The sequence below is a fragment of the Tachysurus fulvidraco genome, chromosome 19 (assembly GCF_022655615.1).
Source record: "Tachysurus fulvidraco isolate hzauxx_2018 chromosome 19, HZAU_PFXX_2.0, whole genome shotgun sequence".
Classification (NCBI taxonomy): Eukaryota; Metazoa; Chordata; class Actinopteri; order Siluriformes; family Bagridae; genus Tachysurus; species Tachysurus fulvidraco.
Genome location: NC_062536.1, coordinates 7,373,926 through 7,400,267, shown reverse-complemented (window position 1 = coordinate 7,400,267; position 26,342 = coordinate 7,373,926). Strand labels below are relative to the sequence as shown.

Below are 26,342 nucleotides of genomic sequence, written 5' to 3'. Positions count from 1 at the left end.
AGTACAAGTATCATACTAGACAAAGACTTTGGTAGAAGTGAAAGTCACCTTTCAAAATACTACTCAAGTAAAAGTCTTAAAGTATCTGATATTTACTGTACTTAAGTATCAAAAGTCATTTTCTGATATTCAATGTACTTAAGTATTTGAAGTAAAAGTAAAATTTCAGTGATCTTCGGTAGGTATAAGATCAGGGACGGTTCTAGGGTTTCATCTTTAGGAGTTTTAGCCCTCAGTGAGAATTTAAAGCAAGAAGAGTTTTATATTATATATTATATGACTACATAGTAAGCCAAAAGTTATGGTATTATTAAATGGCAAAAGTTGACACCAAGATTTTATGCATGATGTAATGAGGCCAGTCTTGAATCAAATCAGTTCATGTGTGTGTATTCTCTACAAACAGTGTGTCCAATGAATGCAGTCATTAATAAACAAATATTCACAAAGACCAGATCAATAAATGTTATTTTTATTTAGTATTGTATGGATTGTTTGCATTAATATTTTGTTTGTGCTACAACTCTGGTAATAAGAATAGTGAAATTTCACTGCTTTTGGTTGCTGTATTTGCAGCTTTCCGATTAACGTTATACATTAACGCCTCCAGCTCTGACTGCGCGTGCACACTGCGCGTACCTGTGTTTCTCCGTACAGCGTGCAATGCAATCTAGGAGTAGTGATTCACCAAACCTCTCTTATTGCAGTCACACACATTTCTTCTGATTCTATTTTGTAGTAACGAAGATGCTTAGTGGAAATATAACGGAGTAAAAGTATACATTTTATCTAGGAAATGTAGTGGAGTAAAAGTGAAAGTTGACAAATTTAAATAGCGAAGTAAAGTACAGATACATGACATTTCTACTTAAGCACAGTAACGAAGTGTTTTTACTCCGTTACATTACAACACTGCTCATCGTCTCAGGTAAGTTTACAGCTGTTTAGGAGGTCATCACTGCAGTCTGTAGCGTGATGAGATAGGCCTACATAAAAGAATTAGCCATTTTAAGTGTTAACTTACTAACAGCTGTGTACATGCACTGGAATACACAGGTCATACAATATGTGTTCACTACTTAAGTGTTAAAGTCATATTTTATTGTTTATCAGGTTCCATTAGGTGACATTTTGCACTCAGCCCTGATTCTGGTGTCAATGTTGACCAACACCTTAAGTGTTGGACAACAGAAAATGGCGAACCAGTCCAATATCAGTGGACAGTCAGCACAAGTAAGAAGGTCCAAGTCAAATGGGCAGTCAGTGCTGCAGGAAATGGCTAGGTGTGTGTGTCTGTGTGTGTGTCTTTTATGTAGGCCTATCTCATCACGCTACAGACTGCAGTGATGACCTCCTAAACAGCTGTATTCTTTAAGCCCCTAATGTAACCTTACTCTGAGAGCTAATCTTACTTACTATAGTTAACCTATATCTGTAATATTACTCCTCTCTGTTATTAGTGATAACTAACCCTTAAACATGTCCGAATTTGGAAGGAAAAAACCCGATGCGATGAGTGAGCGCTTGGCTGCTGATCCGCCATTTCGGCGCCAGTGGTTTAAAAGAGGGCGGGGCGCATGCGCATTTCGTGGAATCGATTCATCTTCCCTCGGATGGTAATGCCTGTGAACGTGATGACGTAAATTTTGGGATCCAACTGCGCAAAATTAAAATTTACACACAAATGTGATTACGTACGATTATTATTGACAGTGTTTTTATTCCATATTAACACAGTTTCACTGTGAGTCAATGATTTTCAGTCTGCTTTAATCAGATGGATTAGGTTATAAATATTTAAAACAGCAGTTCAGCTTAAAAGAAAAATATAAATAAACATAAATGTAGTCCATCGGCCAAGACATGTTAAGAATTAAGTTTACTACTTATTACTAGTTACTAACTCATAACTCTTTAACACTAATGTAGTTGTAGTAAGTAAAGGAAACCTAGCTATGGAAACCTAGCTAGCAAAAATACACTTGGGTTTGTTGTTAATGAGTCATAATGTGCGATTATTTAAATGTGTGAAGTAAAAACCTTTGTGGAAAACTGTGTAAATGCCATAACTGAACTTTCCATCAAACTGCATAATAAGCTATACACCACAGCTCAGTGATTCAACTGTAGTTCATCTCTAGCCTTGTTTTTACTGACACATTATGAAAAACTTTGCAGTAGAAAAAGTCCTGGTTACACACGTTTACATATTTATTCATGAAGTTATACAATCAGCCAAACACATTGCTGTGGCACAATATATATTATTCATATGCAGGTCAAATGCTCCAGTTACTGTTTATATATAAATGTGATCTCAGGGACTTTGTGGTGTGGTTGTTGGTGCCACAACACAGCAGAAGCCCACATCGAATTTCACTCCTCACAGCCACGAGCAGGAATACGAGGCTACTGTGGGCAAAGGTTTACTCGAACTAGACAGTTGAAGTTTAGAAAAAATGTCAGCTGGTCAATGTCTGAAGAATCTCAATTTCTGTTCTGACATGTAGGTGGTAAAGTCCACAGGCCCTCAGAAGTGGTGATGGTGATTAATGTTGTGAGGAAGGTTTAAAGGGTCTATTGTTTCTCTGTGCATCTCCTAATGACTACTTTCAGAATGATAATGCACCAAGCAAAAGTCAGGTTTTCATGAACATGACAGTAAGCTCATTTAAGTAATTAATTGATTGACTGACTGATTCATTCATTCATTCATTCATTTGTGTACATTTTCTACTCAACTTAACTTTAACTATCATTAAAATGTCAGAATGTATGAATATAACTAAATGGCTAACTAACCCTCTTGTTAATTCCTAATAAAGCAATACTAGTATTTCAGTCTAAATTCCTGTCTAAATTTCTCTGTCACAATTCCAACAAATATAAGATTTCTTCACCAGAATAAATGATTTAGATATCAGTCGCAGCTACAAAGCTAGCAAAGTTAGCTATCTAGCAGGCTAACTTGCATTTGCTACCTTGAAATATCTGAAACGATATTTAAATAAAAGGAAAAAAGTGCATTTAAAAATCCTGAAATCAGTATAAATAACTGTAAGGACTTTGTATTCTTGGTTCGCTGTATCACTCACACACACACACACACACACACACACACACACACACACACACACACACACACACACACACACACACACACACACACACACACACACACACACACACACACACCCACATGAACATTCCTAGAGATTCCTGTTTGTTCCCTCAGATTTCCTGAAAAACTTACTGACTCTGTCATTTGCCTGACTTTATCATTGTTCATCTGACTGGAACAACCTGCACTGAATATATTTGTGCCCCAGCTTGACACAGACTGACACAGGCCAGTGTATTCTCCTGGGTTACATTCCACTATGTTTACTAAGTAGTGTTAAACTGAGTCTATTTTTCACCATTAGATAACATTGGGCTTCCATTAAACTCAATCAAACACTAATTATCCAAAAAGCTTCAATGGACTCAGTCATGCAGAATGACACAAAATCGCTACCACATTAGAGAACAGGAAACAAGAAGAAAGAGTTCATTAGCTTTCTTGCTATCTGAATACACTTGTTTCAGTGCATCTGTTTTATTATGATTACCATTTTTGGTTTTATAACGAACAATGACTTGCCTGATATACTTTTACAGAAAATGTTATAAATGTACCTTTGAATTATACTTGAGCATTATTTTGGGCCATTTATACTTTGTGTGAGTTTCATTTTTATGGAAAAACCACTCAATTGCATTTTCAAGAAAAACGTTTCTTCATAACACTTTTTATTTAGACCTTCACAACACTCATTACAAAGCAACTGTTGACTGGATGCTATGGGTATATCAATCAAATGAGCTCAGTGTACAGTAGCAGCTAATCAATTACCAAGCCACCTGCGGTGATTTTCTGATGCTATGCAATATATATATATATATAATTATATTATAATAATAAACCTATTTATCTGCTACTGAAGATGGATGAGCTTTGACTTAAGCATAATGCAACTGGCCCTATCACAGTAATAAGCTGGAGTACGCAAATGACTATGAAATAAGATGTCACCTTTATCTAACTAGAAAGTATGAACTCTGTCTAATTTGAAGAAAGTGACCTGAGGTCATATTTTTTTAAACCAACACATTTTTTTCAAATTCAACTTAAGTTAGCACTTTTAACCCAGTCAGTATGTGTTCTATGTTAATGCCAGGTGAGACTAGCATTACAAACTAGGCAGCAAGTCAAATTAATTTATTTTCTGATTAATTAATTATCAAATAATATAGTGACAGTCATAACACCAGCAAACTTACAGAGATAAAACGATATTTTCAAGCAGAATTGCATTGATGTATTAAGTAGTTGTTAATAGTTACAACTAAAATCATCTGGCAATTTTAGGTGAAAATAAATATATTTAAAAGTAGCAACTTTTTTTATTTTCACTTCAGTACATATTTGGCTTGATATATTTCAGTCATACACATTATTCCTAATTTTAAAGTATATTTTTTCAGTACATTTTCCAACCCAGTCTTCATCTATCAAGAAGTCATGATTCTATAAAAACACAAATACTGAAACCTACCGTAATCTCATCTTCCATCTCTACCTAATAAACTTTCTGTAAGAACACTCTACGTTAGTGATTTGGAGCCTAATTATCTTTTATAACTTAGGACATATTAACACCATCATGTTACATATAACTTAGGACATATTAACACCGTCATATGTTCAATAAGAACTCAGATTTCCCACTGATCGTATCAGCACCTTTACATACACTTAACGGTTGATCATTATAAATAGTGAGGTACATTTAAATATGCAAATAACGGGGAAAATATATGAATCATAGGAAATAAATTGATGATGCATAAAATATGAAGTGTCTAAATATGCCCAGGCAAATTATTTCCATGTAATCAACAAGTCTAAATAGATCAATTAAAGCATTTTTTTAATGTCTCTTATGTTTATTAAAACTGCCAACAAGCCAGATGAAAGTCTGTGCTGTCTTTTTAGCATTGCTGATTCTTAGTTACAGGAATGTAAAGCATTCAGTTTTTCCTGTTTAACAGATGGGCCCAGGATGTAGAAAAATGTGCAGTTGTTCACTGAATGGAGGATAGTAACAGGGAACATTTTGATTGATGTCTCCAGATAAATGTATAATATAGATCAGATGGTGTGTGGGTGGAAAATAGAGAAATGGTGGTGTTATGTAAAGACCATGTGAAATTTACATAAACATGAGAGTGTCTCCAGTCTGGCCAGGTTATTTCAGCCACTTCATTCACATTTGTGACACTCTTTTACTTCTCTCTTTCAATTTATTGTGATCGCTGTGCTGAAAGCTTAGATATTAATGATCCAATCCATATCCATTAACATCAGGACTTGTGGAGGTTAACGTCAGCATGCCTGCAGCCAGAGACAAACTCTGAGCCTGTACTTTTGTTTGTGTGATAAAGGACTACAGGATGTGGGTAAAAGTGAATTTCCTCTGTAGCTGTAATCTGTAGATTTCTTGTAGATTTTGTTGTAAATTTACTTTCTTGAACAACCTGCTTAACCTTTGAAATGAAATACAATTGAAAAAAAAAAAGATAATGTTCCCCTACACCTAATGAAGCAGACTAGTCTTAGATATGCTTGGTGTCTGAAATGCTTATTTAATTCTGCACTGGAGCTACAATGCTACACCAGTTACAATAGTGACAGTAACATCGGTGACAGTGACGCCAGTGCCAGTTACACTAATGACAGTAACACCAGCAACATTAACACCAGTGCCAGTTACACTAGTGACAGTACCACCAGTGACAGTAACACTGGTACCAGTTACAAAGGTGCCAGTTAGCACCAGTGCCAGTTGCATTAGTTGTAGAAACATCTGTTTAATTTTGCACCAGAGCTACAAGAGTGACAGTATTAGTGACACTGGTGACAGTAACACCAATGACAGGTAAACTTGTGACAGCTACAGTAGTGTCAGTTACGCTAGTGACAGCTAGAGTAGTGTCAGTTACGCTAGTGACAGCTAGAGTAGTGTCAGTTACGCTAGTGACAGCTAGAGTAGTGACAGTTAAACTAGTGACAGTAACATAATTGACAGTTAAACTTTTGACAGTTACAGTGTTAGTTAAAGTACTGATAGATACACTAGTGACAGTTACAGTAGTGACAGTTAATTAATGACAGTTACAGTAGTGACAGTAGCACCACTGACATGTACACTAGTGACAGCTAGAGTAGCGACAGTTACGCAAGTGACAGTTAAACTAGTGACAGTAACACAATTGACAGTTACACTAGTGACAGTTACAGTAGTGACAGTAGCACCACAGACATATATGCTAGTGACAGTTACAGTAGTGACAGGAGCACAACTGACATGTACACTAGTGACAGATACAGTAGTGGCAGTAGCACCACTAACATGTACGCTAGTGACAGTTACAGTAGTGACAGTAGCACCACTGACGTATGTTAGTTACAGTTACAGTAGTGACAGGAGCACCACTGACATGTACACTAGTGACAGTAAAAGCAGTGACAGTAGCACCACTGACATGTACGCTAATGACAGTTACAGTAGTGACAGTAGCACCACTAACATGTACGCTAGTGACAGTTACAGTAGTGACAGTAGCACCACAGACATATATGCTATTGACAATTACAGTAGTGACAGAAGCACCACTGACATGTACACTAGTGACAATTACAGCAGTGACAGAAGCACCACTGACATGTACACTAGTGACAATTACAGCAGTGACAGAAGCACCACTGACATGTACGCTAGTGACAGTTACAGTAGTGACAGTAGCACCACAGACATATATGCTATTGACAACTACAGTAGTGGCAGTAGCACCACTGACATTTATAGACAGTTATAGTGACAGTTTCAGTAGTGGCAGTAGAACCAGTAACAGTGTACACGATTTACACAAAAAAACAAAACATTTTATTGCAAAGGAAACTTTAAAGTCTCAGGTTCTTTCTCATGTTTTCACACACTATACTTTACCATGGCATTAAATATGCACTCCTAATTCTGATATTAATCTATGGTCATTACTGTTCCACACTACTGCTGTTACTGTTTTTAGAGAATCAGTTCTGTTGCAGGATTTGCACTATCTGCACTCAAATCTTGTTTTGTTCTACAATGTATTGTTTATTGTTATTTGTTTGTCAGTACTGAATTAGCACCAACCATTAAATGATTGTGAAACAAATACCCAAATCCTGGGTATGGTTAAAAAAAATTATTTTATTTTATTTTATTTCTTTTATTTATTTCTTTTATTTATTTATTTATTTATTTATTTATTTATTTATTTATTTATTTATTTCATTGTTTTATGGAATCACCCTGGTATATGCAATTCATTAATTTAATTGAAGCAAAAGACAGCAAAAAGAAAGCATGTGAGTGAGGGAGAGAGAAGATAAAAGGAGCATTGAAGCAACGTGACCCAGAGAGTGACCTCTGGCCCATCAACCCACCGAGCCCTCCTGCAGTGTGACATCACTATTCAGAACTTCAGCTCATCTGATGGAGACGATAAAAAGAGCTGAAAGACTTATGTGAGACCAAGCACGCACACACAAACGCACACACACATGCATGTGTGCACACACCAGCAGAATGGCTGCTACCATTTTGCTTGACTGATGGCATAATATTATCTGGCACACACACACACACACACACACACACACACACACACACACACACACACTGCTCATGCTGTCACTTTATGAATGATTCAGGTTCCTGTCTCGAACACACTTGAATTATAGATGAAGAAAACTGTGTGTGTGTGTGTGTGTGTGTGTGTGTGTGTGTGTGTGTGTGTGTGTGTGTGTGTGTGTGTGTGTGTGTGTGTGTGTGTGTGTGTGTGTGTGTTTGGCTTTTCAAAGTTTTTGACTTCACAGACCTGCCTGATAATTCAAACATTTAAAACTTTCCACAAGGGTTCCAGTCATTGTATTTTGATTAATGGCAAGGATATTATCTACACTAGTTAGAGTATTAAAAAGGGGAGCATCTCAGCTACTGCTGACATATTCAGGAAGCATCAGTGAAGTACAATCTTCTGTCTACAATGTTTCACTCGACTCTGCAATCTGGGCTAGAAAGAACTTCATACCATTCTTCATATTTTTCTTACTTGTGGGGTGGTTGCTCTTGTTTCAATAAACATCCAAAACAAATCAAAAATCAAAAAAATCAAAATCAAAACAAAACAAAAACAAACTTTAAGACATCTGCAACAACAAAAAATCTGAGTGTCAAAGAAAATAAAAACTAATGTTTATTAATAATAATAATAATATTGATTAGTAATATTAATATACTATATTTAATATTTAGCTAGATATGATGAGTCAGTTTTTGTGTACATCTGTGTTTTCTCCAGACCATTTATTTAAAGAAATCGCACACAGAAAGTACAGAAATAGTGTGCATGCTATGAATGCACACTGGATAATACTGTATAAACGAAAGAATAAGTTTGTGTGTGTGTGTGTGTGTGTGTGTAAGAGAGAGAGAGAGAGAGAGAGAGAGAGAGAGAGAGAGAGAGAGAGAGAGAGAGAGAGAGAGAGAGAATTTGGAACATATGCTATATTTACTCTAAGCTGTGTTTGGAAATGAGGGCAGATGGCCTCATTTACACTAAAATGCTATTAGCTATCTTAATGCTATCATAAAAACAACAGCAGTAGGCCAAGTATTTGCTTGCATAATCACACAGTGTACTGATAAAGGTTCCTCTGCTTGTGAACGGGTTGCAAAGTTAAACTTTGCCGCTCAGTGTGTGTGTGTGTGTGTGTGTGTGTGTGCGTGCGTGTGTGTGTTTATCCATAATTTATGACCCCAGACAGCCATTTAACACAGTGTGAGAGAAAAGGCAGAAGAGAGCCAATAAAACAGACACACGCTTACTAATCAAAATAAAAGAGCAGACCTGCCTAAGCCAAAATGACACTCAGGGTATTAAAGAAGCACTTTTTTTTCCCCTCAGGTTGAACATAACCCTGTTTACCCTCTACCATATACCTTCTAAAATTCCACAGGAAAAAATTCGTAATAATTTACTCAGTATTCCCTTTAACCTTGCAGGTTAATCCATTACTGCTATGTTTTTACTTAATATTTTAGAGAAGTCTGACTGTTCCAGAATTTGTCAAAATGAGAAATACCAAAGTTAAGAAAACACTGTCCTCTACAGGAAAAACAATTCCTTTCAAATATTTTATTCAGTCAGCCAATCATGTGGGAGCAACACGATGTACATGATTATGCAGATACTGGTCAAGAGCTTCAGTTAATGTTCACATCAAACATCAGGATGGGGGGAGAGTTGTGGCATCTGTGACTGTAGCCGTGGCATGGTTGTTGGTTCCATACTGAGTATTTCAGGAACTGCTGGGATTTTTACGCACAACCGTCTCTAGGTTTCACACAGTGATCAACATTCTGTGGGACAATCACCTTGTTGATTAGATGTCTGAGGAAAATGGCCAGATTGGTCTGAGTAGCCAGGAAGGATATAAGTAACTGAATAACTAAGTGTGGTGGGCAGAAAAGCTTCTCAGCATGACTCAAAGTAACATGTGCACAGACTTAACAAATCAAGGTCTTTTGTCAAGCTTTCAACTGATAACTGCATAAACGAGCATGTCTACAAGTGTTCCTATTAAAGTGGACATTATGAGTGTATACATTCTCTAGAATCACTGACTTTCATCATTAGTGTAATTAACACTAAAACAAACAGGCACCCAAGGGTTTAAGTCGCTTAGGATTTCTCATATATTGCCGAGTTGTCCTGCAAAAGCTGTTTAGAACCAAGAAACCGAAAGTAGAACGAAGGGTTTCTTTCTTTTGTCTCCTTTCTTGTGTTGAGACCTAACATTCACAACATCTCAGTTCACATCACTAGCTGTTGCTATGGGAGCAATGACATGGAATTCTTCACTTCAAAACCCAGAGGAATGAATTGAAACACATCATGAAAACGTTTGGCTCGGATCTGGGTCAGCTTGTCCCCTGAGAGTGAAGCGTCTCTGCAAATTAATCACCTTCATACGTTTCTCCTGTACTGAAAAATGATATGATTATGGAAATCATACACAGTCAGATCTCAACCTACCTGAAAATCTGATGAACATTTTGGACCAGCGTTCTCACAACATCGTTGAAACAGCAATTTTTTTTTTTGGAGGATACACACAGTAACCTTCAGAATTATCGTCAACCTTAGAACAATAAGTGATATTTTAAAATATTACCATTCAGAACATGTTGTGAATCATTTTATTGACAAAACACCAATTACCAGGATATCCCAACATCTGGTTGCCTCTCCCAGGAGGTTCAGACATGGCTATAGTCAGAGCTTTCAGAGGGAAGGGTTCACCACATGAACCCAGAAATATTTAGAGACAAAAGTTCAGTGTTTTGACATGATCCTGGCATGGTGACTGGATTAAAACCTAACTAAAAACCCTTGTCTGAATTAAAGAGAGACGTCTATATAGTTAAACAAAACTTAAAGATGTTCTGTATTAATGAAAACGACCAAAATAATTTCCATTTCCAGCAGATTCCCTTATCCAGAGTGACTTACATTTTATCTCATTTTATACAACTGAGCACTTTGAGAGTTAAGGGCCTTGCTCAGGGGCCACACAGTGGCAGACGGGTGTGGGAATCGAACTCACCACCTTCCGATTGGTCGTCCAACACATTTCTTCAGAAACTACAGTAACAGCAATACGAAAGCTCAGCATCTCTCAGCTACTCATTAATTAAAAGAAACAAACAAAAAAAAAAAAACAACAATATTGTGATTAAATTTTTTTTTAAAAGATTAAAAAAAACAGACACACACTAAAATGAGGTTTTGTAGATTTAATCATTTACACATATAAATCCCAGCTATAATTTACACAACTTCACTGCTGTCCAACTTTAGGCGGTACCCACTCGTGGATTTTCTTAGGAGTGGTGGAGTACGGGACGTAGCAGGCGGACGTTCCGCTCACGTTGATCTGATGAATTTCAGCCAGAAACTTCTTAGGCTCTGGAGGATGTGTGGTGGGAGGATCCTCAGTCATACAGTGCAGCCAGCGGTGCCTGAGAAATTCATTAAACAGCGACGAGTCAGAATGAATTCTCACGCCCCAAACAACGGTCCAGAAATTTGGGCCGTTTCTCACTTTCTTATCCAAATCCAGCCAAATGCCACTGTTGTCATAGTGACAGCTACTGAACCAGGTGATGCTCAAAATATAACTTTTATCAGCTTCTTCCTTTTTTATTAATTGAAACCAAACATGCAACTCGGTCCCAATTTGCACCAGAGGCAAATCAGTACTTTGGGATTATTTTCAGTTCGATCTGATTTGATTTCCCCTCTATGCATATTTGAGGGCGAAAAAGAAAAAAGAAAATGATTTGCTGAAGCTCACAATGTGCTCCTGTAGTGAACAGAAGCCTTTATGTAAGTTCTGAAAATGTTTGCTTTTTATTTTGTATTGTGATTTCTATTTCCAGATTTGGTCACATGGGTGGTGGAGGTGGATATATATTTGGTATACAGTAATCCCTCGCCACTTCGCGGTTCAAGTTTCACGGCCTCATTGCATCGCTGATTTTTCAAAAATACTCATCAAAAAAATAGGCATCATGGACATCTACGGTGCAGGTACGACATCATCGAAGACTCATTTCATTTGTTTTTTTTAGGAGATATTTCAATTTTACAGAAACAGTCTCAGCACTTTGTAACAATCAGGATGCTTTGCAAAGTGTCTCAGCATGAGAAAGTGCTCAGAACAGAGGGGTTTTACTTGGCAGTTACTTTACAAGCTGCTTTTTTTTTTTTTTTTTTTTAAGCGTGAGGGGGATACAAGCAGACAGAGAGACAGGGGGAGAGAGAGAGAAAGAGAGAGAGACAGAGAGAGAGACAGAGACACATGGAGAGAGAGAGAGAGAGAGAGAGAGAGAGAGAGAGAGAGAGAGAGAGAGATGCTGGTGAGGGAATGATCATTTATCATTTATATAGCAGGTGATAACAGGATATAACTTGTCTGTTAAACATTGTAATCATTGCTTAATCGCTGTGCTATTGAGCAGAACAACAAATAATCCACTTTAAGGTTATTAAGCACTCTGTACTGCATCACACATCACGTATAAGCACACAGCCTGTCGAGCGAATTCCTTACTCATACACAGCTACAGCTGACATCATAAAAACACAATGTGCAGCATGTAACACAAGGGAGATGGTGAGATTTGTTACCATTCTGCAGGCACCATGCTGCCGTCAACGTCCCACAGTGTCCTCTTGCCGTTCATCTCCGTGGTGTAGACGACCCATCGGTGACGGCCTGCAGGAGAGACATCAAAAGAAGCGGTGATTAGTACTCTGTATTGAATTATATTTAGACCAAATGCAGATTCACAAAATACAGAACATCAACACAATCTACCTTCGTTCCCTCCAGGATTTCTTTTTTGTTTAAGTTCAGAGATTCTTATGCACAGCCCTAGAAAGCGCTTCAGAACTTACCGAAGAAATACATCTTGTCCTCATAGTACCTGTTGCCGTATTTGTCGGTGCCGATCAGAGCTCCTGTCTTTACATCATTTACCCTGTTAAAAAAAAGAAAAGGAAAAAAAAAAAGTACAGTACAGAATAAAGTCACTGATTCACGACCTAGGGAGCTAATTCATGATATCACTGCCCTGTAATTGTAAGCGCTATTACAGAGAAATGCAAGTGTATCAGAGCAACAACACCTCAACCATGACCACATCAGGCCACACAAACTCACAGGAAAGGTGCCGAGTTATTTGTACCGGCCGCTGTAGTATGACTCATGAGAGTTTCTGCCTCAGCACAAGATCAGTTTCATGAAACGAGTTTTTCATGCACAAGCAGCTGCACACAAGCCACTGTGCACAATGCTAAGAGAGTAGAGTGTAAAATGTATGGACAAACGATCCCATGTGAATGCTGGAACGCATTATTGAAGGAGTTTTTGCTTGAACTGAATTATGCCAGCTGTGCTGTCTGGTAAAGGAGGGATAATGGGGCTGTTTGGCAAGGTTCGGCCTCCTTCCTTCCCATGATTAATGTTATGGATAAAGCATAATGTACACATTTAAAACATCTGTATGATTCCATCTTTTTGGCAATTTGAGGGAGACCCCTTCCTGTTTTATAAAAACTGTTCAGTCTATGAAAACATAGTGTGTTACAGTTTGACTGGAAGAAGAGTGTCCTGCACACAGCCCCGACTCACTGAACTTTGGGATGAACTGGGACACCGACTGAACCCCAGACCTCCTCACTTTTACAGCATCAGTGTCTGATCTCACTAATGCTCTTGTAACTGAATGATCACTAATCCCCACAGACACACTCCAACATCAGTGTCTGATCTCACTAATGCTCTTGTAACTGAATGATCACTAATCCCCACAGACACACTCCAACATCAGTGTCTGATCTCACTAATGCTCTTGTAACTGAATGATCACTAATCCCACAGACACACTCCAATATCTAGTGTTAAGCCTACACAGAAGAGTGGAACGTGTTACAGAAGCAACCAACAAGCTCATACAGTACACGCGTGACATTGATGTGTATAGAGTTTAGATTTAGCTGATATTTAGAATATCAGCAGCACTGGCTAAGAGCACAGTAAGACTAAATCAGCTGTGTTTACAAATCTAACCATTTCCCATCTTAACATGTGGATGTGTAACCCACAAATTAAGATACAAAAACCCCATGATCACTACTCACTATAAAACTTACCCTATGTAAACACACCAAGCACTAATGAAGACTTGTTACCTATTTAGCACGTAGCTAACTAGCAGCTATGCTATGCTAAGCTAAGCACAGAGGTCATTACAGTTTACTGAATTATTTTACTTATTTTGTGACTTTAAATCTCCAGTTTCTTCTTTACATATTCAGAGCACGCTGCTGTTCTCATACCGACCTGAAAAATTGCAGGAAAAGACCCTTAACCCCACCGTGACCGGTGACTTGGCTAACGGCTCTCCGGACTAAGTGAACATACTCAGCCATAATAGACAAACTACTGACAAGCACCGCCTACTGCGCTCTGATTGGCTTATACTATGCCGCTTACTGCACTGTGATTGGCTACTAAGAACCAATCTACTGTCACTCACCAAAACAAGCTCTCAGCTGTACTATTCAGTGTTTTTATTAGCAAATAAAAACAGGTGTAATCGTGTGGGAATCTTTCAACCATGTTTAATTTGCCTGTTAATTAATATTAAAGTGCAGGCTATAATGATATAGAGTAAAAACATAACTATTGGTTGATAATAATAACATGTATTACTATTTATATTACATCATATTATATTTTATATATATATTATATTACATCCCTGAACACCTGAATCTGGTCAGATGTTGATTAATTCTCTGTAAGAGCAGCTCTGAATATGGTTCAGACTAAAAGGCAAAATCACAAGTTTATAATCAATGTACTTCTTTTATTAGATTATCATTTCTACAGTAACAATGTATTTCATAAAGAAGTGCATACCTGTTGATGGGGTGAAGATTTCTGTAATTAGATGGTTATTTAACATTTATAGCAGGAGTCTTGTGTTAGCACTCGGCATTTTCCAGTAGGTTTTCCTCCATGAGACTCTATCATCATGAGTTAAAGTAAAGGAGTGGCTGGTGAGGGAATACCGGTTTAGAGGTGCTATAATAATAATAATAATAATAATAATAATAAACAGAAAATTATAATCATGGACATTCCACAACATCGAATGTAATTATAAATGGTTAAAATCAAGATGTGTTGCTTTTATATAAATTAAAAAAAAAAGAAAAGAAAATGCTACTAAGTTGCTGACGTTCCACACTGAAGTTGCTGTGGAGGAGAGGAAGAAAACTGTTCTTGGAAAACTTTGTTGTAGATTCAGCAAGGCATGTTTCATTAATAGCAGCACAGTGCCACTGTTTTAGGCACAAGATCTTAGATCATTTCTAAAACACACATGGGGGGTTTTATATTTTAGTGTGATAATATACTGCAATAACAGGAAGAGTGTAATTATCTCCGTATAAGAGTGACATTTATTACACTTATATACACAATTCAGGTAAATACAGCAAGATAAAGCTTCAATTATGTCCTTTCACAGTTCATACATTTTTAGCCACTTCCTTTAAGTGAACCTTTGCAAATCGAGCACTCCGGGATCATGCACCAGCTAGTAACACATTGACCTTCAAGCTCCATGCGCAGTCAAAAGGCCATGTCTTACTGGTTGCTTCTTCAGAGTCAAAAGGTCACTTTTAGGGCAGTGAGATGATGGTGCAGTTTGTCAGCAGGCACTGTGGCCCTGAGGCTGATTGGAGTGTTTTTGCGGATGGGGATTGAGTCACTCTGTGGTGCCGGCTGATTGGCTGTTGTAATCGGTGGAGTCCATTTTGAGGATGTAGGGAATAATGCTGTCGATTTGGACATTCCCAATGAGGCTGGCGAAGAACAGCTCCTCAGTCACGGCAGCACTCATCAGACGCAGAGCAGGCAAGCGGAGCAGCAACTTTGACAGACTGAGAGAGAGAGAGGTTATGGTAGGAGACACTTAAATGATTATCTTAGACTTGCATTCAACACAATTTATGTAAAAAAGAATATTAAAATCATGCTCTGCATAAATATTCACCCCCTTGCATCTTTGTATATTTTTGTATGTTTTTAACAAGGATCTTTATCATTTGATTTACAAAATATATTACGTTTGAAGTCACAAATTGCTTTTATTATTATTATTATTATTATTATTATTGTGACACAAAGTTCAGTTTTTTGTTGCATAAGTACAGTATTCACCCGTTCAGGTAAAACTTGGTAAATCCACCTTTAGATGTAATTACAACTTAAAGTCATTTGGAATTACATCTATATCAGCATGGACGGAGACCGGACCGTTAATGAACATCAGTTTTTTGCTCCAGTTTCCCAGTCTGATGAAAAAAAATAATAAAATCCCCACAACACGATGTTATCAAACTCCAAAACGGAGCCTGACTTCTGTTCAGAGTCTCTGCTTCTCTCACTAATGCCTGTTTACTGACATTTAGTGGATGATAAACTTGAGTCAAAGCTGTGACATTAACTCTACCCAGTCTTTATTACTGGGTTAAATGATACTCTATGGCAGGGGTATTCAATTAAAATTCAAAGAGGTCCAATTACTAAAATTTCCTCCAAGCAAAGGTCCGAATCTTACATTGTCACTTAAAATAGTGTACCCTCATGTTAATAAAATCAATAACGCACATACATTTCTATATCATTTATTGTTAAATTTCAAGTGTTTTCAAAGTCTGAACTTGTATGGCACTTGAATGGAAAACAATCCTGTAGTTGTCTTTACTACATGTCAAGTAACAGACAACAGACACTGAATTTCTTCTGAATAAAATAAATAAAAAGTGCAAACACAGCTTTGTGCAGCCTGAACTTAGGGCCTATATTTCAAGTAATGTAAAACATTCAGAATCTTCTGAATAAAATAAAAGTGCTTTTAATCTTTAAGAAAAAAAAAATAAACAAAAGACTTTTGAGCTGCCCCTTTTTTAAACATTAACTACATTAATAACACAGGAGCATTAGGCAAAAGAACATTTCAAGTAAAATAGAACAGGGCAGAATTTACTGAATAAATGTGCAGAGCTTTGAGCAGCTCCCTTTTTCTTCTCTCCTTTCCACCTCTCCTTACTCCCTTTCCATCTTCCGTTCCTAGTGAGAGAAATGGACATGTTCCTGTCCTGCCAGCAGTTTGAATCTTAATTGTCCTGCCAGCGTAATTAGGTGCATTACTGCCACCTTCTGCTCTGGAGTATGGAACAGAAACAATGTGTTTTTGGCTTGGCTTTTGATGACGCTCCTGTCATAATAACTAGATTAACTGAGCATGAACAAAAGATTTATCTTTTTATTAATATCAAAGAGCTTATATAATCTTATAATATTAGATTATAATAAGGAGATGCTTAATATGATAATATTAGAATTTTAACAGGTCCGGGCAGACCCGTCACTCGGACTGCGGTCCGCCATTTGGTGATGCCCGCTCTATGGGATGTTTCGATATTTAATTTAAATGACCAAACTCAGACCGGTGCAGTTCCACAGCTTTGTCTGTACTTGCTCAGACAGCTCCTCTGTCTACATGATCTCAAACTCTGAATCACTGAATATTAATCGCACGGTGGGTTGACTCCATTCAACTGATTATGTGACTTCTGATGGCGGATAACTAGAAGTAATCTAAATAAAGTTGTACATTTTTAGATTGGTCATCCTACTAGCTAATCTGTATACATTCATGACGTATGATTCCATTTCAGTTTCTGGTTGTAACACTAAAAATGTTTAATAGTTCTATTGTGGGTGTATACCAAAGCGAGGCCCTGTCCGAGTACAGAACGTGGCAGTTACCGATAAGTGTCTTCTGGGTAAACCCTGCTGACGTAGTCCTGCAGCTCCATGTAAGCTTTCTCCTGGAAGCGCTCGATCTGTAGACTGCTGTCCACCCCAGCATAATCTACCACATGACACAAACACACAATCAGCTCTTCATCTCATTCTCTAACCTTTTTCTCTCTTAGATCTTTCTTTGCTGCTTCAGGTTCAATCCTGGCTATTATAATAACTCTACAAGCTCTGATCATTCCCCCCTCCCCCCCCTCCTACATTTTCACTGATAGAGTTAGTGTGGAGTATTGTGAGCAGGATAAAAAACTGTCGGTGCAGGAAAAACAATGTCACAGCTTGAGCGTGAAGTGCTCTGTTACCTGGGCTGAAGAGGACGGTGGCTTTGAGGTAGGCGTACTCATAGGCATCAGGGCTCACACGATTCATGCTGTTACAAAACTCCTGCATTCTCCAGATGTGCTCCATCACTTGCTTTACTCTCTCTGCAGAAAGTTTCTCTAACACATACAAAAAAATAATCACACACACACACACACACACACACACACAGTGTCCATCGTTATACAGATTTTCTCCAGAGTGAACTATCAAGACCACACAAGGTCACTCGCTCAACAAATTTTAATAATTGATCGTAAAAAGTATTTATTATTTTATCGACACAATGTTCATTATTTTAATACAATCAGAAGCATAGACTTGATCTAAGTCACAAAAAAAGATTTTTTTTTTAAATCCAATGTTATCCTGATGTAATGGTGTGCTCTTGTTTTCTGCAAGGTTCCCTCAAAATGCTGACTCGCTTGTATCTGCTTTGAGATTCCCTCCAATGACCACAGAAGTTATTCATTTAAAGTTATTTTTTTTAGTCATTTAAAGCTGCCTGTTCAAATACTGCACTATGGAACAATGTGTGGAGCTAACGAAAGAGACTTGGCGACTGTATGTTATGCGGTCATGTGACCTCTACCTTCTTCCAGACTGGTCTGAAGGTGACTGACTATGGCACTGAGGATCATCTCCACGTTCATGACCTGAGCACACTGAGCCAAGCCCAAAGCAAACAGCTCATTCCAACATGCCTTTATCAGAGTGATCCCGTTCTCTGGCCTACAGAGGGAGAGGGAGAGGGAGAGGGAGAGAGAGATATGTTAGGGGCATAAATAGTGAGAGCAAACATAAAGTGGATAAAATTGAGGTGAAAAATCATCCCAGAAAATACTGTAAAAGGAAGAGATCAAATACACACACACACACTCTCTCTCTCTCTCTCTCTCTCTCTCTCTCTCTCTCTCTCTCTCTCTCTCACACCCACACACACCCACATTCTCTCTCACACACACTCACGCAGTCTCTCTATCACATGCATTTACAGCATTTGGCAGACGCCCTTATCCAGAGAGACGTACAAAAGTGCTTTCAAGTCTCTATCATTCAGTACATTAACTCTGGTTCACTGGGTTGCAGACTTAAGGTACCTTGAGCCTGAAACACTGTTAAAATTTTGTATTTTTCATTGTTCACACTCTCGCACACGCACGCACTGTCGCACACGCACGCACTGTCGCACACGCACGCACTGTCGCACACGCTTGCACTCGCTCGCACGCACTCGCTCGCACGCACGCACTCGCTCGCACGCACGCACTCTCGCACACGCACGCACTCGCTCGCACGCACGCACTCGCTCGCTCGCACGCAGGCACTGTCGCACACGCACGCACTCTCGCACACGCACGCACTCTCGCACAAGCTCGCACTCACCCGAGAGCCTGGAAAGCAGGAATGGAGCGGGCCCAGTGCATGGAAAGGAACAGCAGGCGAGACGCTGACTCACAGATGTAGTTCAAATTAAGAAACTCCGGCACAGGCAAGGGCATCATCAACTACACACACACACAAACACACATTTCCATTAGGCTTTATTTTAAATTTCAAAATCATTCATTTCAGTCTTATGTTACCAAACACCTATTTAAAATTTCGGTCCTAATTTGCATTAAAGTAACATGAGCAGGTTGGAGACTCTCACAGTAAGGTCCAGTTCCAGCTTTGTGTTTGGGGTTACAAGAGAGAAAGATGAATGGTGACCTCTGACCTTAAAAGGCACATGCATGTCAGAAAGCAGGGGTCCTTCCAGCTCCAGCATGGTGGCGCTGTGCTCCTCTGAAACGTTCCCCTCTATAGCATAACTGTTCCCATCCTCTGACTGCAGAACTCGGGCCAATGAGTCAAAGGCTCTGTACACATAGACACATGTTACTAACACCACACTGCTCTGGGTTTTCTGTCCATCAGTTACAGAGGAAGACTCTGTTCTCTTACTGAGTGATTTCGCTGGAATTCTGCTCGTCCGGTTGGACTTCGGTCACAGAGCCTCCCTCTGTGCTCATGGTCTCCAGTCCTGATTGGTCGGCGCTGCTGTCCGTAACCTCACGGCTCTTGCTCATGTGGGCCAGAGATGTGACCACGTTAGCCAGCGTGCTGAGATCGCCCTGAGATTCGTCGTTCTGTACGAGGGTGCAAAATATTCACGCTGAATATATTCACAGTATAGTCTCGTTTTTTCATTTACATAGTATGAGAAAGTACCACAAAATAACAGCTCAGATGAAACTGAAATGACCCTTAATTATTGCTGAAGCATTTTGATGTGTTTTTGATTTTGTCTACATATAAAACCTCTCAATTTTAAGTCTGGTATCCTTTCATAATAGAACACACACACACACACACACACACACACACACACACACACACACACACACACACACACACATGCACACACTCACACACATATACACACACACATATATACACCCATACACACACACACACATATACACACACACACACATATACACACACACACACACACACACACACACACATACACATATATACACAGAGATTAAGAAAATGCCAAAGAATTTTTCCCTGTTTGTCTATAGAACAAATACTAGCAAAGATATTCTGATAACTGCAACAACTGTGTGCATGTGCATTACCTGATCTGGTGAGGAAGGGATGAGGATTGTGTTGTCTAACTTAGACAAAGATTGCTGGATGTTCAGGAGCATGTTGGAGTTTAACACACTGGTTGACCTGTGCAGAGCAAATATAAATGTGTTTGTTTAAACAAAAAAAGTGCAATCTTAAGCCTAAATTATAACTCATGCATAGCTTCAAAGGAATCTGGGTCAGGCGAATATGGAATGCTCTGCATGCTGACTGGCTGAATCGGGAAGTGTTTCAATACGTATAGGAAGAACAGAGAAGTGTGATGCCTGTACATGCTTACAATATATATATATAATAAACTATATATATATATATATATATATATATATATATATATATATATATATATATATATATATATATATACATACATACATATATAATGTTTATATTGTGCAACATAAAAAAGGTTGGATTTGATCAAATAAACAACAACTTGGTATAAAAGGAAGAAAAATACTTCTATAAATACAATCTTGTACAGTATACTACTTGTCGATAAACACACAATAAACAATTCTAAAGTTGTTAAAGAGAAATAAAGTAATGTGAGATATGTTTATAGATCACTTATAGTCGCCTTAAAACCCTGTTCTTTCCTCTAACTATTCTTCCTGCTGGAGCAAAATAGGAGCTGTTCTTAGTCATTGGTTTATACGACACTGTCCTGTTACCACAGCATAGACACGTATATGAACGTTGAAGCACAACTCTCAGAAGGCACAAACCTGGCTGTTTCTTTCTCGTTTACAAAGGTGGGCATGGCGGCCAGGGGGCTGCAGAGGTTCTTGCGGATGTAGATCTTTTTGATGGAGGGGGCGCAGTTGGCTGGCTTTTCCCTCGTCACCTCCACTGGCTTCCTCTCGCACTGCACGGCTGAGAGACGAATGCAAAACAGAGCGCATTTCAATCATTTAAATAAAAAAAAGAGAAAATAAAAAAAGAACAGGGTCTTTAAGCGGTTTTTGTACAGGGCCTAGAATATTACATAAAATATTATAACAGTTGGAGCAATTTTACAAAACCTTCAATTGAATAAAACAATCTATCTTTTTATATTGAAATTAAATGACTGTTACACCATGCACATGTAATTAGAAAACAAACATTTTACAATGAAAGGAAGTTGAGAGATTATCTGCTCAGTGGAAAGACCTTTGTCACATTTGAGTGTCTAATAAACAGCACAATGTACCCACATTTTCAGTCAGTAAAGGTGAAATCTCACTCAATAAGAGAATCAGTGTGTGAACATGAGATGTGTTCATGCTGCTGTGTGTGTGACGTACAATCCTGTTTCATGCCGAGGGCCATGCAGCGCTGCAGTCTGCAGTACTGGCAGCGGTTGCGGTGATGCTTATTGATCACACACTCCCCTGAGCCGCGGCATGTGTAAACAAGGTTCTTGCGAATGCTTCGCTTGAAAAAGCCTTTACAGCCTTCACAGCTTACTGCCCCATAGTGACGACCTTTAGGACAAACACAAACAAAACTTAAATGTCTCTCTCACAGACTTCAATCTTAAAACATAAATGTCTCGATCACAGCTTGGCATTTTACATAGCAAACAGAAAGCTAAAAAAAAAAACTCCAAGTCCAATGCTGGAAAACTTAAAAAAAAACAAGGCAAGGCAAGGCAAGTTTATTTGTATAGCACATTTCATACACAGAGGTCATTCAAAGTGCTTTACATAGAAATTAAAAAAACAATTTATAAGAGAATATATATATATATATATATATATATATATATATATATATATATATATATATATATATATATATATATATATAATGTATATATGTAGAAATAAGGCACACGATAAAATCATAATAAAAACAAAGAACAATTAAAGAAAATAATTGCTTTTAAAATGATTTTATTTTAATAAAAACTGTTTAAAATATGTTAAAAAGAATAAAACAGGAGTAAAAGTGATTTGGATGAAAAGTGCAGTCAGTGTGAAGCAGCACAGCGCTCATTCAGTAAATGCAGAGTTGTGTATTTAATCTTGATTTAAAAGTGTCTACTGTTGAAGCACATCTGATCTCTTCTGGAAGCTGATTCCAGCAATAGGTGGCGTAATAACTACATGCTGACGCACCTTGTTTTGAGTGAACCCTTGGTATCTCTAACTGACCTGATCCTAATGATCTGAGTAGTCTGCTTGGTTTATATTCAATTAGCATATCTGTAATGTATTTCGGTCCTAAGCCATGAAGTGATTTATAAACCAGTAACAATACTTTAAAATCTATTCTAAATGTAACTGGAAGCCAGTGTAAGGACCTGAGAACTGGAGTGATGTGCTCAGATTTTTTGGTTCTGGTCAGAATTCTGGCAGCAGCGTTCTGTATGAGCTGCAGCTGTCTAATTGTCTTTTTGGGGATCCCAGTAAGGAGTCCATTGCAATAATCCACCCTGCTGGTGATGAAAGCATGAACAAGTTTCTCTAAGTCCTGTCTTGAGACAAAGCATCTAATTATGGCTATATTTCTGAGATGGTAGTAAGCTGATTTGCTTATCGCTTTCACATGACTACTGAAATTAAGGTCAGACTCTAAAATTACACCAAGATTTCTGACTTTATTTTGTGTCTTTAGACCCCTAGAGTCAAGTCGTGTGTTAACCTTGAGAGTTTCATCTTTATTTCCGAATACAATGACTTCGGTTTTGTCTTTGTTTAACTGGAGGAAGTTTTGACGCATCCAACTGTTAATTTCATCAATACACTTACATAGAGAGTCAATGGGGCTGTAGTCATTAGGGGACAGGGCTAAGTATATCTGGGTGTCATCTGCAAAGCACCATGACTTATGAAGCACTGAGACTTTCATGTGAACTAAAAGTCAGTATATGAAAACAATGACACAAAATAAGCTCATTAATATTAATATTAAACATTCCTCTTATAGCTGGAACTTTCCTTGGCATGCTGTTACTCAAAAATAACACACCTTCTGACCAATCAGATAAGAGTTTAACTATGCTCAGAGACATCTACTATACCGGATCTGTAGTAGTATTCCCAACATTTTTCTAATGTATTCTCCAAAATCTGTCAGAAATCTCACAGACAGGAGGTTTGTGTGTGTGTGTGTGTGTGTGTGTGTGTGTGTGTGTGAGCTTGCACTCACTTACCTGAAGCTTTGTCTCCACACACTACACAATACTCGACCACAGGCTTAACAGAGCTTTGTTCTGTTCCCTCAGTGACAAACTGTGGTAGAACAACACATACAAATAGAAATACATTTAGTATACAAAGCTGTATGCAAATCTTAATGCACCCTGTCACTCAAAAAAAAAAAACTTCTATAGCAAACTATTTTTAAAAAGTAATTTTTTTTCTTAATGCATAATTAATTTATATTTGGGGAAAAAAGTAATTGAGGTATGTGCAAAACTCTGGATGCTCTATTACTTAAGTTTTTACTAACACCCCCTTTGTCTGTGTGTGTGTTTTATCTAAACATATTTCTTACCTGTATCTGCTGACCTGTCAGCTCAGGTGATGTGAAGAGCAGTTGATTGACAGCTGATCCGTCAGATGAAGTCAGGAAGACTTTCCCGGGTGAGCTGTCATGCTTTAGGAGGAGTTTGTCCTGATTGGGATAATCCACATTGGCTAATATAAACTGCTGCTTGCCGGCCCCCGCCTGATCGTATGCTGTTACTATCTGGAGTTTCTGGCCCAGCTGCTGATCTGTCACGATCTGACACACACACACACACACACACACACACACACACACACACACACATACACACACGTGTTTGTAAAAATCAGAAACTGGAGCAGAAATTACATTATGATTATTATATGAGTATAGTCCATTACCTGCAGACCTCCATCTGCTGACACCAGCTGAATTCTGGGACTTTCCCCTGCCATGATAACCCCACACACCACTTGGGCTTAAATGCAACTCCCCATCTCACTCTCTTTCTTCCTCTTCCTCTCACTCTCACTCACGCTCTCTCTCTCACACACACACACACACACACTCACTCACTCACACTCACACACAAACTCTCTGTCTCTCTCTTACAATGCAGAACCTATACAAAGACAAGTTTTATTGGATCAGTGAAGCTTGTCAATCATTTTGGAGGCGGCGCTTCATGTACATTGACAGGAATGAGGTGGGCTCGAGGAGGAAAAAACAAACAGATACAAAAATACAAATCTTACCTAATGCACTAAAATAAACTCACTTAGCCCAAATCTGAATAAAAGAAGAATACAGTGTAAAGTATGTACCATGTTAGCCACCAGTTGTATTACAGATTGTTGACTTGCTGGCTATGAATTGTACTTTGATGAGTTGAGTCGGGAATAAGAAAAACAAACAAAAAATAAAACCTCTATGTAACAAAGAAATGTTTGTTTGTATGTCAGGGAAGAAAGTAACGTGTGATATAACAGACCAGGGTTAAAGTCAGAAGAAATTCCTAATGGTGTTCAATAACAACAAACAAACAAACGTTTACACCCAAAAACAAATAAATATATTGATAAAAGATAGACTTCCTTTTTTTGCCATCCAATTTAGTTTGATTAGCATGCAGGCACATTTAGCATAGCATAGCATAACATAGCATAGCATTGAGTTGACATGTTTAATTTTAATACTGTATTTCATTTGACACGTTGAAAAAGTGACTGAACCCGAGTGTACAGAAGACTACAAACAAACTGATCAGAAACGTGAGACGGAAGATAAATAACGGGCTTTTCCTGTTGGGTGAAAGGTCAACATTGAAGGGTTAAAGGACGCTAATAACGGAATCCCAGCGCTGCTTCCTTTTTCACTACGAGCACTAAACACACGCCGAGTAGTGAATTACACGCCGCACGTACATTGTGACACGACTTACGTTATGTTTTATATCCCACTTTCTGCACCGATTGAACAAACCGTGCGTTTCAGATGCATGCGCGCGCGCACCGAGTTAGCTCCGAAGCTAATTTAGCGATGCTAACCGGCTAACAGATGCTACAGAGGCGTTAGCGGTGAATATTTACACCGGAACGAACGCGAGCTGCTTTACAAACCTCAGCAGACTGAACTAAACCTCGTGATGTAACGACTTGAGTTTAACGAGACGAAACGGCGAAATAAAAGAGAAACGGAGTGAAGTTGTTGACATGCTAACATGCTAAAGCTAAAGCTATAGCAACGACGCACTTTTACACCGCTGAGAGAGACTTTACGCGTGGAACCGAACGTCTACTTTTAAAAGCGTTTGCTCTTACCGTGTCACGCGATATTTTATCACCAAAAATCCACTGTTTTTTGTCAATTTTTGTTCCTAAACCGCTTCGCCTCCGGGAGGTCAGAGTTCGCGACCCTTTTGCTTTAAAAAATGCTACTGCGCGTGCGCAGCGGAATGAAGGCGTTCATCGAGGAAGTGTGCTCCAAAAAAAATTATCATTTGCTTTTTTATTATGTTTATTATTATATCATGCTGCAAGAACTTCATGGTTAACTTAAATATGATCCGGATCTCCTTGTATTTTACTTAGTTATAGTTTAAACATACAATAAACAAGTGAATTGATGTTTGTTACTGTTGTAATTCACACCTGTTTACATGCCACACTGAACACAATGTGCATTTGTGTTGGGGTTTGATTTGAGTGTTAAAACATTATCAAAAATAGGTTTTGAGGGAGAAAAATACAAATAAAAAGCAAACCTTGACCAATCAGCTTAGGGATGAGTGACTAAAACAGCAGTTTTACCCCTAAAA

General features: G+C 38.3%; 2 protein-coding genes across 2 annotated transcripts; both read right to left on the bottom strand.

Moving 5' to 3' along the window:
- Positions 1–10,934: 10,934 nt before the first annotated feature.
- ndufa12 (NADH:ubiquinone oxidoreductase subunit A12) lies at positions 10,935–14,216 on the bottom strand. The gene is made up of 4 exons (XM_027153865.2): positions 14,063–14,216; positions 12,616–12,698; positions 12,346–12,433; positions 10,935–11,174 (listed from the first exon to the last, which is right to left on the bottom strand). Exons 1-4 carry the CDS (start codon positions 14,149–14,151, stop codon positions 10,994–10,996), a joined length of 441 nt encoding a protein of 146 aa, XP_027009666.1. The 5' UTR covers positions 14,152–14,216; the 3' UTR covers positions 10,935–10,993.
- Positions 14,217–15,161: 945 nt separating this feature from the next.
- Positions 15,162–26,106, bottom strand: nr2c1 (nuclear receptor subfamily 2, group C, member 1). Its single transcript, XM_027153981.2, has 14 exons — positions 25,846–26,106; positions 24,427–24,647; positions 24,071–24,301; positions 23,727–23,805; positions 21,874–22,053; positions 21,313–21,460; positions 20,572–20,668; positions 19,889–20,073; positions 19,662–19,803; positions 19,328–19,449; positions 18,534–18,673; positions 17,923–18,060; positions 17,567–17,672; positions 15,162–15,672 (listed from the first exon to the last, which is right to left on the bottom strand). The coding sequence occupies exons 2-14, from the start codon at positions 24,478–24,480 to the stop codon at positions 15,498–15,500; spliced, it is 1,797 nt and encodes a 598-aa protein (XP_027009782.1). The 5' UTR covers positions 24,481–24,647; positions 25,846–26,106; the 3' UTR covers positions 15,162–15,497.
- Positions 26,107–26,342: the final 236 nt, after the last annotated feature.